At 37.7% G+C, this 16,923-nt stretch overlaps 1 protein-coding gene and 1 long non-coding RNA gene across 3 annotated transcripts in view; one reads left to right on the top strand and one right to left on the bottom strand.

Moving 5' to 3' along the window:
* The first annotated feature begins 893 nt into the window (after positions 1-893).
* Positions 894-11,880, top strand: LOC121400676 (protein LBH-like). 2 transcript variants are annotated; one of them, XM_041584380.1, is made up of 4 exons: positions 894-1,010; positions 7,336-7,454; positions 8,162-8,365; positions 11,585-11,880. In XM_041584380.1, exons 2-4 carry the CDS (start codon positions 7,344-7,346, stop codon positions 11,681-11,683), a joined length of 414 nt encoding a protein of 137 aa, XP_041440314.1. In that variant the 5' UTR covers positions 894-1,010; positions 7,336-7,343; the 3' UTR covers positions 11,684-11,880. The 2 variants fall into 2 exon arrangements, with proteins under 2 accessions (XP_041440314.1, XP_041440315.1); XM_041584381.1 differs by having other exon boundaries at positions 903-1,010; positions 8,162-8,360.
* The window catches only part of LOC121400677, a 13,589-nt gene continuing 4,103 nt past the window's right edge, over positions 7,438-16,923 (bottom strand). The window contains exons 3-4 of the long non-coding RNA XR_005965902.1: positions 11,310-11,368; positions 7,438-8,312 (exon numbers count right to left, since the gene is read on the bottom strand). This is a non-coding gene — a long non-coding RNA (uncharacterized LOC121400677). The remainder of the gene's footprint in view (positions 8,313-11,309; positions 11,369-16,923) is intronic.

Genomic DNA, 16,923 nt, shown 5'->3' with positions numbered 1-16,923 from the left:
ACCGTGCATTCAGGAGGACGGCGCCAAAGGGAACGGATACGGTAGGCATCCCCGCCGAGGGTGCCAGGGGTGCCCCCACCCCCACTAGACCACCAGGTAAGTGTCACACAACTGTACAGTAGAACAATAAATTAATAGAACAAACAAGGGTTATTACAATATTAAATACAGATACATAGAAAGTTGCTTTAAGGATTAGGAGCTAAGTATAAGGGTAGCGGCAGATGGGAGATTAGTTGCCCAGCGACAAATCTCCTCACGAGGCAACATCGGGCGACTTCGGAAATCCGAAGCGATCAAAGGTGGGAAGGCAGTACGGGGAGATTAGTCGCCCGCAGTAGAGGAGATTTGTCGCTGAGTGACTAATCTCCCCGTCTGCCACCACCCTTAGAGATACAAGAGAATGGAGGTTCTACTTTAAATCCTTTAAAGGAGAACAAAAGGTATAATCACTGGGAGGGTCAAAATGTTAGGCACCTCCCAGTATTATAATTGCTTACCTGATACTCTAGGCCAGTACTCCTGTTCACTAAAATACTGCCTAACATGTTGGTACCCCCACAGTTCTTAAAAAAAAAACACAATAAGATTAATTAAATGATAAAACAAGAAAATCTCTTTTCAACTAAATGGAGAAACTGGAAAGAGGAGTCAATGAAAATAGCTTTATATTATTAAAACTATATGTCGGTTATTATATAAAATATATTAAATAGCATAGATTAACCAGATGTTAGACTAATAGTCCCTAAATCTATGACAATTCCCTTCCAAATTAAATAGTGGGTGGAGATGGTATCATTAAATATGTTACAGAATAACAAAGTACAGCGTAATGCTGGGTGTTTTTGGGTTAGGACTGTGTACAAGTGCCAGAGACATGAATGACAGCTCAGGAATGATGGGAAAATGAGGATTAGACCAGTCCAAGGACAGATCGTCTTAAGGCAGCAACACAGCTGAATAGAGATCTACCAGCTTCCAGCATGAGACTGCACAGCCACTAAAAGGTACGCAATACACTGTATTACAAAAATCCTATAATAATCTAAACCTTAAACTAATGTAAATTACATCGCAGCAACCAACATGCACCATATCCTAGAGAAAGGGCAGAGGAAAGTTATATAAACATGTAATAAGAGGATGCAACAAGCATACAAATGGGTATTTATCAGACTAACTAAGGCACAGTTTCAGTGAAGTGGAATTCATCATAGAACTGTGACTTAATGTAGAACAAAAACACAACCTTCTGTGCAAATACAGGACAAATCCTAAAATCAGTATATTTGTGCTATTGTTATATCAACAACAACATGTACTAATCACAGATTATTTAATGTAGTGTTAGGATTTTTCAGGACTAGAGCCGTTACTCGTTGTATGAAAAGCAGGGAAGCTAATACTATGAGCAACCCAGTCATGAATGCTAATATGAATAGCAAACATTGTTTGTGTTTGTGCTTACTCTCCATTAAACACTAGATACAATGAAGACATGAATACTCATTATATATTACCTCAGATGGCTCCTGACCTGGAAAGGGAGCTGCAGCCTACAATTTGGAAACAACTATAATGAGTTTATGTCAGGATGGTTTTGTGTGTAACAGATCTTGCCAAACTAGTTTATTTGTCTTTTATGAAGAGGTGAGCAAGACAAATGACTCTGACATGGCAGTGGATGTGATCTACTTAGACATTGCTAAAGCATTTGAAACTGCACCACACAGAAGATTAAGGATTGCATTAAGGAATATTAGCATGCAGCACAATATTTGTACTTGAATAAAGAACTGGCTGAAGTCTTGATTACAAAGAGTGGTGGTAAACAGAACATGTTCTGATTGGACCATTGTTGCTAGTGGAGTACTACAGGGTTCTGTACTTGGTCCTTTGCTTTTTAACTTGTTTATTAATGACCTGGAGGTGGGCATTGAAAGTAACATTTCTATTTGCTGATGATACTAAATTGTACAAAACAATAAGTTCCATTCAGGATCAGGGCCGCCATTAGAAATCACGGGGCCCCGTACAACAAAATTTTTGGGGCCCCCTGGGCCCCGCCCACACTGACGACCAAGCTCCGCCCCATATCCCGCCCACATCGCAGTTAAAAGACCACACAGACATCAGCGCTAAAAAAGTAACCCCCCCCCACACAAGTTGTAAAAAGCTATTGATGGTCAGGGCCCCCTTATAAAAAAAATTGGGGCCCCAAAAAAAAAAAAAATTAAAATTTTTTTTTTTTAAAAAAACATTGGTGGCAGGGGCCCCCTGTTAAAAAAACTTGGGGCCCCAACAAAAAAAATGTAAAAAAAACTAAAAAATAAACAAACATTGGTGGCAGGGGCCCCCTTCTAAGTTAAAAACAAATTGGGGCCAGAAAAAAAAATTTGAAAAAAAATTAATTTTTTTTTGAAAAAAAAAAAAAACATTGGCGGCAGGGGCCCCCTTATAAATTAAAAACAAATTGGGGCCCCAAAAAAAAATTTGAAAAAAAATTAATTTTTTTTTGAAAAAAAAAAAAACATTGGCGGCAGGGGCCCCCTTACAAGTTAAAAACAAATTGGGGCCCCAAAAAAATTTAAAAAAAAAATAATTTTTTTTTGAAAAAAAAAAAAAACTGGTGGCAGGGGCCCCCTTACAAGTTAAAAAAATTTGGGGCCACCAAAAGAAAATTAATTTTTTTTTTAAAAAAAAAACCCCAAAAAAAACAATGGTGGCAAGGGGCCCCTTACGAGTTAAAAAAAAAATTGGGGCCCCAAAAACAAAAGTTTTAAAAAAAAGATTGGTGGCAGGGGCCTATAGAATATTAAAATAATACATTGGTGGCCAGGGGATTAAAAAAAAAAAAAACACAAACTGGTGTTCAGTAGAATTGAACTCATGGCTTCAGTACTTCAACTTCGCCTCCTTTCGTGACTTCGGGTCTTTTCACCGCTTCAGGACTTCGGCTTCGGCTGTTTTCGTGACTTCGGGTCTTTGCGCTGCTTCAGGACTTCGGCTTCGGCTGTTTTCGTGACTTCGGGTCTTTTCGGCGCTTCGTGACTTCGGGACTTCGGCTTTTTCCGTGACTTCGGGTCTTTTCGTCGCATCGGCTTCGGCTTTTCGGCACTTCCGCATTCGGCACTGAAGAGGCAAGACGTACGGCTTGGGCGCTCATAAGGGGGGCCCGGATCTTCAAAAAAATGCAGCGCTGCCGGGCCCCCCTTCATGCCCGGGCCCGGTACGCTTGTCCCCCCTGTCCCCCCCTGATGGCGGCCCTGTTCAGGATGCTGCCACTTTGCAGATGGAAATGGAAAACAAGGCATCATATAGGATAATGAGGTTCATTGTGCATAAATGCTAAATCATGCACTTTGGTACAAATAATATAAATGTGATATATACACTAAATGGTAGTGTTTTGCAGGTATCCTTAACTAAAACGTGTTGTCTTGCATAAAAAACAGCATTAACTCAACAGATGAAAACATAATTTTGCCTCTTTATAGGTCTCTGGTAAGGCCTCACCTGCAGTATGCAGTGCAGTTTTGGGCTCCAGTACTTAAAGGAAAACTATTCCCCCCAAACAATGTAGGTCTCTATAAAAAGATATTGCATAAAACAGCTCATATGTAAAACCCTGCTTCGTGTAAATAAACCATTTTCATAATAATATACTTTTCTAGTAGTATGTGCCATTGGGTAATCATAAATAGAAAATTGCCATTTTAAAAAATAAGGGCCGCCCCCTGGGATTGTAGGATTCACTGTACTCACAAACATACCAACAAACCATACATGTAAGGTCACAGGAGCCAATTAACAGACAGAGTTGTGTCTTTTGCTTCCACACTTCTTCCTGTTACAGTTAGAGCTGTAGTATTTCTGGTCAGGTGATCTCTGAGACAGCACACAGACCATCACGAAATGGTGGCTCAAGACAAGAGATGTAAAAGGGCAATATTTACTTAAATATATATTCCAGTTTGGTTAGATTCTTTAATATGCCACTTAATATGATATGAACTATCTGTTGCTTAAGTGTTCATTTTGGGGGTATAGTTTTACTTTAAGAGGGTTATACATGAACTGGAGAGAGTGCAGGGATGTGCAACTAAACTAGAAAAAGGATTGGACTATTTAAAATATGAAGGTAGGCTATCAAGGTCAGAGTTGTTTTCTCTGAAAAAAAGACTCTTGAAAGAGGACATGATTACTCTTTACAAGTAAAGTAGAGGACATTATAAATAGATTTTCCCATAAAATTAATCAATGCACCAAAGGCTACTCCTTTAGATTGAAGGAAAAGAACTTTCATTAGAAGCAGTGTAGGTGGTTCTTCACAGTAAGGACAGTGAGGTTGTGGAATGCACTGCCAGGAGATGTTGTGATGGTTGATTCTGTTAAAGGAAAACTATACCCCCAAAATGAATACTTAAGCAACAGATAGTTTATATCAAATTGAATGACATATTAAAGAATCTTACCAAACTGGAATATATATTTACATAAATATTGCCCTTTTACATCTATTGCCTTGAACCACCATTTCGTGACTCTATCTGTGCTGCCTCAGAGATCACCTGACCAGAAATACTTCAACTCTAACTGTAACAGGAAGAAGTGAGGAAGCAAAAGACAGAACTCTGTCTGTTAATTGGCTCATGTGACCTTACATGTGGTTTGTATGTGTGCACAGTGAATCTTACGATCTCAGGGGGCGGCCCTTATTTTTTAAAATGGCAATTTTCTATTTATGATTACCCAATGGCACATACTACTAAAAAAGTATATTATTATGATAATGGTTCATTTACACGAAGCAGGGTTTTATACATGAGCTGTTTTACTCAGTATCTTTTAATAGAGACCTACATTGTTTGGGGGGTATAGTTTTCCTTTAATGCCTTTAAGAATGGCTTGGATGGTTTCCTGACGAAGCATAATATCCAAGGCTATTGTGATACTAAAATCTACGGTGTATTTAGTATAGATATTGGTATATAGTTTATAGATAGTTGTAAACATATATATCATATATATATATATTTATTTATTTGGAGAGATTGAACTTGATGGACTTTGGTCTTTTTTCAGCCCAACGTAACTATGTAAGTAATATATAACATGTAAAATGTAAGTGTTCTACAAACAACAGGGGACAGGAAATTAAAATAATAGAGCATTAATTCTTATATTTGCATGAAGTGATATGTGTGATAGATTTACAGTAATGATGAAGTGGCACAGCTGGCCATGACTCATGTAGTATCAGCATGGATCTAAAATAAGCTAGCATTAAGGCTTAAAATACAGTATAAAGGCTTACCACACGAGATATTCAAAACGTGCAGGGAATATCCCTGTGCTTTAATTCCTCAAATCCAACTGTGTGTGGCAAGCCTTTTTACATATGTGTACTGCATATTTTGCAGATGTAATACAGGTATGGGACCTATAATCCGGAATCATCAGGACCTGGGGCTTTCCGGATAACGGGTCTTCACACCTTAAGACTACAAGAAAATCACGTCAACATTAAATAAACCCAATAGACTGGTTTTACTTCCAATAAGGATTAATTATATCTTAGTTGGTATCAATTACAAGCAACTGTGTTCTTACTACAGAGAAAAAGGAAATCATTTTTAAAATTTTGGATTATATGATTATAATGGAGTCTATGGGAGATGGTCTTTCCGTAATTCGGAACTTTCTGGATAATGGGTTTCCGGATAACGGATCCCATACCTGTACAGGTATGAGACCTGTTACCCAGAATGATTGGGACCTAGGGTTTTCTGGATAACAGATCTTTCCGTAATTTAGCTCTTCATACCTTAACTCTACTAGAAAATCTTGTAAACATTAAATAAACCTCATAAACTGGTTTTGCTTCCAATAAAGATTAATTCTATCTTGGTTCGAATCAAGTATTAAGTACTGCTTTATTATAATAGTGAAAAAGGAAATTGTTTTTAAAAATTTGGATTATTTTATTATAACAAAGTCTATGAAAGACGGCCTTTCTGTAATTTGGAGCTTTCTGAATAACGGGTTTCCGGATAACAGATCCCATACCTGGCTTAAAAATATGGTCTGTTTATCAAACAATGGGCCGGATTCAGTTCAATGAGTAAAAGGTTTATCATGTAAAAAAAACTCATGGACTAGATTCAATTTGAGATGCAATTCAATTGACCACTTCTCAAAATTACATATTGTGAACTGCACTTGTACCAAAGGTATGTTGAAAGGTATTCCACACAAAACAAGATATTGGTCCAGAAAAATGTACTGTATCTCACTGTTTATCACACGAAACCGCAATTGAAGCCTATGGGAAAAAAATGAATTAGGTGAAAAGTTTTTCTCCTCTAATTGAATCTTGTCCATGAGTTTTCACGTGATAAACGCGTTAACTTTTTCCCACTGAAATTAATTTGGCTTAATATCTTGTTTTGTGTGGTATACATTTCAACATACCTTTGCTTATTAAAATCAAGTGCAGTGCACAATATGTAATTTCAAAAAGATGTCCCATGGTTTTTACCCACAATGAAGTATATCTTTGCATAATTCAACATTATTTTGGAAGAGCGCAGCCTTGCTCTTGCCTCAATTACATCCAATACATCAAAAACACATGTAATTGAACTAGAGGTCATTCATGAACCAGCTAAAAATTTTTATAGTTGGGATGGTGTCTCTTTCAGCACATATTGTTAACATATAACATAGTAGAGCAAACTCTTTTAAGCACAAGTTCAGTATGCCTAGTATGCTACATGTTAGTGGCCTCCACACTCCACAGCAAATTAATTTTGCAGTTGCAGGGTCTGTTACCTTTGTAATTATGCCCCTCTTGATGCAAGGAGAACCGGGCACCCTAGCCAACCTAGATGGCCACCCACCCCCTCACCCATGAGCACGCTCATTTGTGTAGTGAAGTCACGCGAAAAACATACTTGGTCGCAAGGTGACATCACACATCCATTCGCTTAACTATGAGTAAGCGAATGGAAGTGGTACGTGCCCAGCTCCCCCTTCGCCTTTGCGCCCTAAGCACCTGACTCTTATGCCTTTCCCTAGTTCTAGCCCTGGATGCAACGCACAGTAAAATGTGCACCGTTCTTTAAAAGAGGTAGGACAAACAAACACTCATTAGGAAGTGCAAGGAGCAGCTTTAGATATACGTTATTTTAATAAATAGCATCAATTCAAACATAAAACTGCCGCCATCTTTGCATAACCGCATCTGTGGTTGTGCTATGTAAATGAGCTCCAAAGGCCAAAATGTTAATGTAAAATGCATCATAAAGTATTTTCTTTTAACTTATGCAGAATAGATCATGAACGAGGTGTCAGTTCTCCGCCTGCCTGTGGAAGAGGCAGTTAATGAAGTAATTCACAGCCTGGATGAGATAGCACTGAAACACAGTGACAGCCGTCTGCCTTTCCAGGTACTAAAACAAAATGTTGACACAGGGGATATTAATTTCAGGGATGAAGAACAGCTTTGAGCTGGTGTGATACTAGGCCCAGGATGTAACCCTACCATTCAATTAAAACACAGAGACGTATTTTGGCAAAAATCTGTGGAGGTCACAGGCTTTATTTAACAGTTTAAGCATCAAGGACTAGATACACCCTGACCCCAGCTGCGGCTCTTATTCTCCAAACATGGGCTCACTGCCCAAAAAATTGTATTCTCAAAAAACGTGGGCTCACTGCCCAAAGAACATGAAGCAGGGATCTTGGGGCCGAGCACCCTCCGTGAATGCTTTTTAGCCCATCCCCCTGCTTCCTCATTGTGCATAAATGGCGCTAATCCAGTCTCTTGCATGCCTCAGACAAGACCGTACAGTCCAAATCTGATGCACACTTGCGATTCCATCAAGGTAGTCCTGCACCATGACCAACTCGTACTCCTAGAGCCGCACTGAAGCACACTTGACCTTCCTTGAGCCGCAGCTGCAGCTGACCCAGGCAAGTACTGTTGACCACCACAGATAATGGTACTCCAGAGGAAGGCAAAAACTCTAGCGCTTTTCAGCCAGGCCCAGGCATCCGAAGTTACACCACTGAACTACTTCTTATTAACATTCCTATTTTCACTTTTTCACCTTCTGTCTGACTTTTACATTTTTCTTTTACTCTTTCATTTTAGATTTTTCCAGATCCTTGTGAAGAGGACGAAGTTCCTGTAAAGATGAGGGGAAGATTACCATCCATTGTGGTGGAACCAACTGATTTGATTGATGTAGAGAGTGGGGAATTACGGTGGCCACCAGATTCTCTCAGGAAGTCAAAAGAAGAAGCTGGACAGGAGAAAGATTGCGGGGATAATGAAGCAGAAGAACAAATTGGTAAGGTATTAAAATTAAACACTCTTTTTTTTGTTTTCTTTTGAAGGATAAGTAAACCTTTAAAATAAGTGAATGTAAAATTGATGAAAGTGCTATTCTAAGCACTTTTGTAATTTACATTCATTCTTTATTTTTTTTTATTCCAAGATATTAAGGGATACATGTACTGTTAATATGACAAATTTTGTTACAACAGTGCCAGAACTATTGGTTAAAGGATAAGTAAACCTTTAACATAAGTTAATGTACAATTCATGAGAGTGCTATTCGTACTTTTGTAATTTACATTCATTATTTATTTATTTTTTATTCCAAGATATTAAGGGATACATGTACTGTTTATATGAACTAATTTTGTTACAACAGCGCCCCCTGCTGGTCAGTTTTTTGACCAATCTGACCACCAACTAGTCAAGGAAGAAGTTGTCATGAGAAAGAAAGAGGGCTGCTCAGATGTTCTTCTGCTGAGGAAAAAGATAGAAACCTTTCTCAAATCTTTCCTTAGTAAAAGTTGTCAAGGTGCTATAGAAATCAATGGGAACTGCTTTGATCCTTGACTGATTTAAATTAATTCAGACTTTTAGAGGTTTTCAGATTTTTTCTTTGCTAGAAATTGTCGGAAAAACTCGTTTTTGCAGGTTTTTGAAGTATTCTTATTATTCTTATTCCTTACCACATCGTTCAGCACTTGTTTTCATTCTTACTTTTTTATATTCTGATCTTTTATAAATTCAATGACAATCATGGTTTTAAAGAATGTGAATTTAGTTGTGGTTTCAAAAACCTCTAAAACCACTTAAATCTGACCTTAAATAAAAAAAACTCCAAACATCATGGGGATAAAAATGTGGTTTCCACCCATGGGTTACTAATTACTGTGCTACGAGATGGGGAAATGCATCCTTGGGATGTAGTGGGGGGGGGGGTGTGATAGACACATTGTATACAATCTTGGGGTGGAGTGTTTTGGGAACCTATGGAACATGTAGGATTGGGTGACTCGCTTTGCAAAGTATAAGGTTGTGTAGGAGGTTATTCAGGCATTTTTCTATTACCCTCCTAGAGCATCCTTGGAGTAGGAGGCTTCAGTAAATGAAGAATACCTGGAAATTAGCATTCCAACACCTTTTAGTTTGCAGAGCATGCTTATCTTTGAGCCCTTGGAGACAAAATATGTACATGGAATCCCCAAACTGTGGCTCTTTAGCTATAATTACCAAATGAAAAAAGAAAGATGCCTTTTTATTTGGACTATAATACGGTTGCTTGCTAATTTCTTATAAGTTCACTAGTGATGTGCAGGTCAGGAAAAACTCATCCCGCACCTGACCCTAACTCGCATAATGTTGCCATTGTAGGACCTGCACCCAACAGGTACCCATGTCATCTCGATAAATGTATAATTTTGATCAATTATTGGCACTCATTCTATTATTTCTGGAAAACTGACTTGTGCATCATTCAATATTAATTGTTAACTCTTGAAATGAATACAAATAATATAGTTGAACTTTTATTAACTGGCCAGAGGCTGCCTGAAGAAATTTGATAGAATCTTGGACCCTGCAATTCCCCAGCCACCATCACTGGATGATTGTATATCCTCTCTCATTCTATGTGTTTCAGCCCCTTCTCTTTCTTTTGTGATAGCAAAAATACAATACGAGGCTAAAAAAAATGAAAAGGCATGTCAATCACAAAATTAAATGTATCTAATAAAAGAAAAGATTATTTTAAGCAACCCCCCTTAATATACAATTATTAAACATGTTCAGTGCTTTTAAAGTTAATTGTAAATACAATTGCTATTGAAAGCAGCATTTGGTTAAGTTTGGTTGGTACTTTTTAAACAATGTTGCAGAAGTCTTAAGGTGGCCATAGACGTAACAATTACGATCTTTCTTGGAAAAGATCTTTCCAAGAAAGATCGTTCGTTTCAATACACACGTGTAGAGCTGAATCGTCAGATATACAGATAGATATATACGGGAAGAAACAATAGATTCCTACCTGTATCTGACGATTCAGCACTAACAATGGGCGATGTTTGGGTCCCTTCAAAGGCACCCAATCAAAATTTTCCGTCCAGCTCGATCCAAGTCCTCTGCCGATATCGGTCGGCTCTTTTTCCACCATACACACAACGAATATCGGACGAAAATTCGTTTAGTACGATATTATCTGTGCGTCTATGGCCACCTTTAGTTCAGCAGTAAAGACAGGTCTGTTAATCAGCTGCCTTGCCTTACATTGTTTCAAAAGTCTGCCACCAGGGCAGAGAATAGAAAGGGACACAAAAACTGCTTTCTATAGCAATACATATACAAATAACTTAAAAACTATATAACATTTGGTATAAATGTATATTGTAAAGTTTCTTATGTTTTCTTAAAAAATATTTGGGTTGACATTCCCTTTAAATCTAAAGCAACTGGATTTCCTGCCCAGGAAAATGTTTCAACAAGTGGCTTCTTCAGTTTAACCAGAAAATGAAAGTATTTTAAATTAATGAAAATATAATGTCTTGCTGCACTGCATTGGTACAACCAGTGTGTTTGCTTCAGAAACTCTACAGATGTTTATATAAACAAGCTGTTGTTTAGCCGTGGGGGCCAGTCATTCAAGGCTGAAAAAGGAGAAAAGGCACAAGATACACAGCAGAAAACAGATGAGCTCTGTAGTACACAATGGGATTGTTCAGAACTTATCTGTTATCTACTGTGTACCATGTGATTGAATGGCTGCCCTCATGGCTATAGAGCAGTGTTTATATAAATTATAGTAGTGTTTATGAAGCATGCGGTCTGAGGAAGCACGCATTCACAAACGAGTGCACTCAAGCAATGGGAAGTGCACATGGGCAGAAGAGTGCACATGCTGAATTTTTCATGCAGTGGGGGGACCACTAGGGGAAGGTTTCAGAAGAGGTACTTGCCTGGCGTCCTTTACCTGTGTGCCCTAGGCACGTGCCTTTTCTGCCAACATTTGTTCCGGCCCTGCTTGAGTCACTAAAATATATAAAACCAAAGAATCAAATCTCGAAAATAAATTAAGAATAAGCATATCAGCCAAAATGCCACCATTTTATTTAACAATGAGACACGTCTAACAGTTTAAAGCTAGATATCATTGCTTTCCAGTAATTCAAAAAACTTGGATAATCAGAATTATGTGCATTTGCTGTGTGTGTGTCGTGACCAAAATATTTTGTTTTTATCTTTTAGATACAACCAGTGAAGAAGGAACTGGTAACCAGGAATCAGAACAAATGTAATAATAACAGAACTCAAGCCACTCTTCACAAATCAATTTTTTTCTATTGATTTTAAATTGCATTTAGATTGCAAACATGCCATTCTTTATAACTGTATCACTATGCAGGGCCTATGTTATTTTTTTATTTTGTGCTTTGTTTCCTTATTGGACAGCACTGCGAAATGCGATGACACCATCAAGGAGTAAATTATTTTACCCTCAAAGAAGGCCAGTCCTTCAAAATAAAATGTACCTATAATACAAATACAAAATGTTTGTCTTAATTATTTTAAAGCAATGCACATTTTTTCTTCTGCCTTAATGCACTTCCTGCAGAGAAACAATATCAGCATGCTATTTTTTTTTTTTTAAAGGTAAGTTTTATTTCTTATTTTTGAAAACACATCAATCATACATACAACAAATAAGTACACCCGCAGACTAAACTGTACAAGTTTGGCAGGATGAAAATATGGCACAGGCTATCACCAAGCATAACACAATACAGTGATTGAGCAGTTGAGATGGACACTATCAAACTCAGGTGAACTTTACATCTGAAGGCTAGGTTGGGACCCTCGAGGATATGTAGGATAGCTAACCATGAAGGATTTCATAATAGGAGATGGACTTGGTTAAGACTTACTATAGAGGGGTCGGGTCAATGTCATTCCACAAGCCCCAAATTTTATCAAATTTTGTTGGCGTTCCCCTAACTTCGTAGGTGATCTTATATAGGGGTACTGCTTTGTTAACCAGTTGTATCCAAGCATTAAGAGAGGGTGAGAGGTTACCGAGGTTACCCATCCAGTGAAGGGCTACAGTTTTTTTGCATAAAAGAGTAGGATACGAAAAGAGATTTGAGTATATTTAGCTGGGATTATCTCTTCTAGGACCCCCAAAAGGCAAACTGTAGGTGAAATTATTCTCGGAAAGTCAAGATTGTCCGCTAGATAGTTTACGACTTGTGTCCAAAAGCTCAATATGTAGTGGCATTCCCAGATTAGATGGAAGAAATCCGCAGCTTGTTGGTGACACCTGGGACAGGAGTCGCAGGGGATCTGGCCCATCAGTTTGAGTCGTGTGGGAGTAATGTAAATATGATGCATAATTTTATATTGTATTAGTTTGTCTTTCAACGATATCAGACCAGTGTATATGTGTTCTGTTGCTTTGTGCAAAGTTATCTTGCTCAAGGCCTACAATTTTGGTATTCCACCAGTCTTGTACTGATCGAAAAGGTTTGGGGCATGTTATTTTTAAAGTGAATTTACAAGGGCAGCCAGTCATGTTACTTAAAAACATCAATACATTTAGTATTTTCTGTCTGTAGCACTTTTCCTACTGAGTTTTCAAAAGCAAATAATTTACACTATTTGGACAATAAACAATCAAAAGACATTTGGGGAATGTAACATGTTCTGCCCACAAAATGTTTGCAAAGACTATTGCGAATATTAGTGACCATGTTTGCCTGCTTTTTGAATTGAGTGTACATTCACACTGTATGTAAGAAAATTTCACCATCGCAAAGCATATTTTGAGACAAAATATTTTACAAAACTCCAGAGCAGGTGTTAATGCTAACTTTTGCTTATCGATGTAATATTCTCCAGCGAATGATTTTACACTGCAAGCAGCACTAAAAATTTGCAAAAACACTATTTAAGATAGCACTTGTAATTTTTAATTACCTTCCCCCTTTTGCTTCATTACAGCCTGCAACTGTTTCTCTTAGTGGCATATAAACATGTGTTAGGCCTATTCTGCATATTCATTATTATTGGAGTTCTGAGATTTTTTTTTTTACATCTTTAAAGACATTTTGCTTTTGGTTAAAGATGGTAAAGATTTATCAGCTGACAACACTGCGTATGTATTCATCTAGTAAATCTTTAAACCTATATATCACAAATAAGTGTTAAGTTTTATTATGAACCCAAAAAGCAAGAAGATGTTCTTCTTTAATTTCTATACAAAGTGTGCTTTCACCAAGATGTAGTTTGCCAATGACTTTAATTAAACTGCTTTTTATGAGTCGGTGACAGGTCAGCTTAAATGATGGTCAAATTTAATAGTGGACAACTACATATACAATTATGCAATGACCAAGTCCCTCTAACTGGACCACAGAATTAAGTATGCTATGCAGGAGCCTTGTGGCAAACCTTGTTGTAAGTGTTGTGCGGCCATGATTTTAGCACAGTCATCTGCAATATGATTAAGGCCACATGAGAATCTTACTTTAGGCTCATTCCTGCAGGCTGCACACAGCTTCGGTATATATGCTCTCACTGTTAGAGCACAGGTGTGGAACCAGGGTAGCCATGGCAGCATAAGGCAGTCAGGGTCTTTAAAGGTGTAGCTGACCTTGAAATTAATATTTAATATGATGTAGACAGAGGTATTCTAAGAATATTTTCAGTTTGCATTTTTTTTTAAAATGTGTGAGTTGTTGTGTTGCAGCACTGCAGATTAGAAACTGTATCTTGTTCATTTTTAGTCTAGGAACCACAAATAGACCCTGGCATCTAGTTAAAACTTTATGTCTGAGAAAGGCAACTAATTAAGAAAATACACAACATGAAAAAATGAAGAACATTTGCAGTTTGTCTTAGAATATCATATTGTATCTGAACTACCCCATTCAGTTACACAAATAAAAAGCAGTAACTGTATGTATCTAAAAAGAACACTAGGGGCATATTTATCAAAGAGTGAAGTTAGTGATCACCACAGTCACCTAATTAACTCTCAATATTCGACTGTCGAAGTTAAATCGAAGTCGAAGGATTTACCGCAATTCGTTCGATTGAACGATCAAAGGAAAAAATCGTTAAATCGAACGATTCGAAGGATTTTAATCCATCGATCGATCGATTTTCCTTCGACCAGAAATTTGTTAGAAAGCCTATGGGGACCTTCCCATAGCAAACAAGGGAAAGTTGTGCTCACCACTATTTTTTAAAACCATTAGGCGGGGGTCCCAGCTATAGTCAGGTGATCCCACTGGTGTCTAATAAAAGGGCAGCCAAGTATGGAGGTTTACTTTGAAAGCAGCAAGTTAAGTTGCAGGTAATACCTAGTCCCTTTGTAAAATGTATAATGAAGCAATAGAATTCTTAATGAATCAGATAAAATTGAGCATAGGACTGGCCAGATATGGGATGACTTTGACGTAGTTGGCCAGCTTAAATATATTGCAATATATGGACAAACAATCCCTGTTTTGTTTAAAGGGTAAGGCATTTTTTAGTAGCAGTATGCACAAAATGTCGCTGTCTTAAATATATTGATAATGGGTTGAGTGCAGAGGACTCTTGTATTTGACCTTCCCATAGCCTAACATTGATGTTCGGTAGGTTTTACTTGGCGAAGTAAGGGGTCGAAGTTTTTTTTTAAAGAGACAGTACTTCGATTATCGAATGGAAGTCGAAGTAGCCAAAAAAAACGTTCGAAATTCGAAGTATTTTTTCTTCTATTCCTTCACTCGAGCTAAGTAAATGTGCCCCTTGTTGTCTGGCATAGTCAAATTTTACGGTGCTGGCACTCAGTTACTTAATTGCCAGTGTCATAGATATAATTAACTACAGAAGGTATGTGGTTAAATGCATATTAGATTCATACTGCAAATCCACAAATTTGTACCAAATCTAAGAGTTTTTCTATATTGTTTTTTTAAAGAATAGCACTCAAATATTTATTTAATCAGATTCTTCCTGGAACATTTTTAATTTCAGATCACACAACTCCCATTCACTTGCATGGGTAACATATGTCAGTGGATGTGTATATTACTTTCTGGCTGGAAAACGCTAATTTTGGTATATGAATTTTAAGTGAGTCAGCAGGAGTATTTACTAGAGCAATTAAACTCCCATTTATCGAGCTACAGGCATAAGAGAGCATTGTAAAGCACTACAAAATAAACAAATGCACTTTACTCAGTGTTGTAGCATACAAAAGCAATTACTCTTCTGATACCTCCCACCTTCCCCTTCCTGTCTTGCCTGTTGTATATTACAAGCTGCTGGCACTGAAATTATATACACTCGCCCTGACTGCTTGGAGAGATTAGAGAAACCACATGAGGATAATCATATGACTTGCTAGTAGCTCTGCAGCAAGATAAGGTAGCGACCCATGCAGTAAAAGGGCCAGTAACACCACTAAATAAAAATGCCCTTCATGCTTTTACACAATTGTCAGCAGTTTCTCTATAGCAACAAAAATACTTGTAGTGTTTAAGGCTTTGGATACCAGTTATGAATGTGTATTATCTAATGCTCCATGGAACTTATTAATAGATCAACCAAAATTCAACCTCTATAAAATTGTGAGCTGCAACTCTCGGCACCTTTGTTGGAAAAAAAGAAAGAATGAGTCTGTTGTGAATATCGCAGGACAAATAATTTGCCCACATACAGCATGTCCAGGAGGCAGTATTGCTTATCTGTCCTAGTTGATATATTGTTACAAATGGTAGAAAACAGATATATTTACAAGTGACGTGTGTTTATTTATAGAGATTCCGTTGATCATCATTCAGTGTAAAGGCTGCCCTTCCATTGGCTGAGTAGGTGGCCATAGACGTAGAGATAATATCGTACAAAATGAATTTTCATACGATATTCGGTGCGTGTATGGTGGGAAAAGAGCCGACCGATATTGGCAGAAGACTTGGATATTGGTCGGCTCGTCGATCGGGCAGGACGGAAAATTTTGGTCGGGTGCCTTTGAAGGGACCCAAACATTGGCCATTGTTAGTGATGAATCTTCAGATACAGGTAGAATTCTATTGTTTCTACCTGTATATCGGACGATTCAGCTCTACATGTGTGTATTGAAACAAACGATCTTTCTTGGAAAGATATTTTCCAAGAAAGATCATAATTGTTATGTCTATGGCCACCTTTAACACACCCTCCCACCAGAAAATATAATTTACATAAAAATATGAATCTCCAATGCTTGGTTTTGTAAGGCAAAATGAACAAAAATGGGGTCCTCAAACACACCAATTGGGTGGCCACATCAGACATGGATCTGTGCCTTTGGTGTCATACTGTCATTGACAAACAAGTGGATGTAACCATGTATTATAGGGTTGATCCATGGAGGAATTATAACTACAAAGAACTAGAGCCCTCTCCCATCAATACTTCGAAAAGCTATAAAAAAAAAAAAAAAAAAGTTCCCACTTTGAAAAATCTTAGACAAAACTTTGATAAACATGCCCCTTGGTGCTTATTACCTACACACATTAACAAACCCCTCTCCCTGTCTAAGAATACCTCCATATATTACA

Source organism: Xenopus laevis, chromosome 2S, assembly GCF_017654675.1.
Source record: "Xenopus laevis strain J_2021 chromosome 2S, Xenopus_laevis_v10.1, whole genome shotgun sequence".
Classification (NCBI taxonomy): domain Eukaryota; kingdom Metazoa; phylum Chordata; class Amphibia; order Anura; family Pipidae; genus Xenopus; species Xenopus laevis.
The sequence above is the reverse complement of the archived record's forward strand: the minus strand, read 5'-3'. Positions and strand labels throughout refer to the sequence as shown.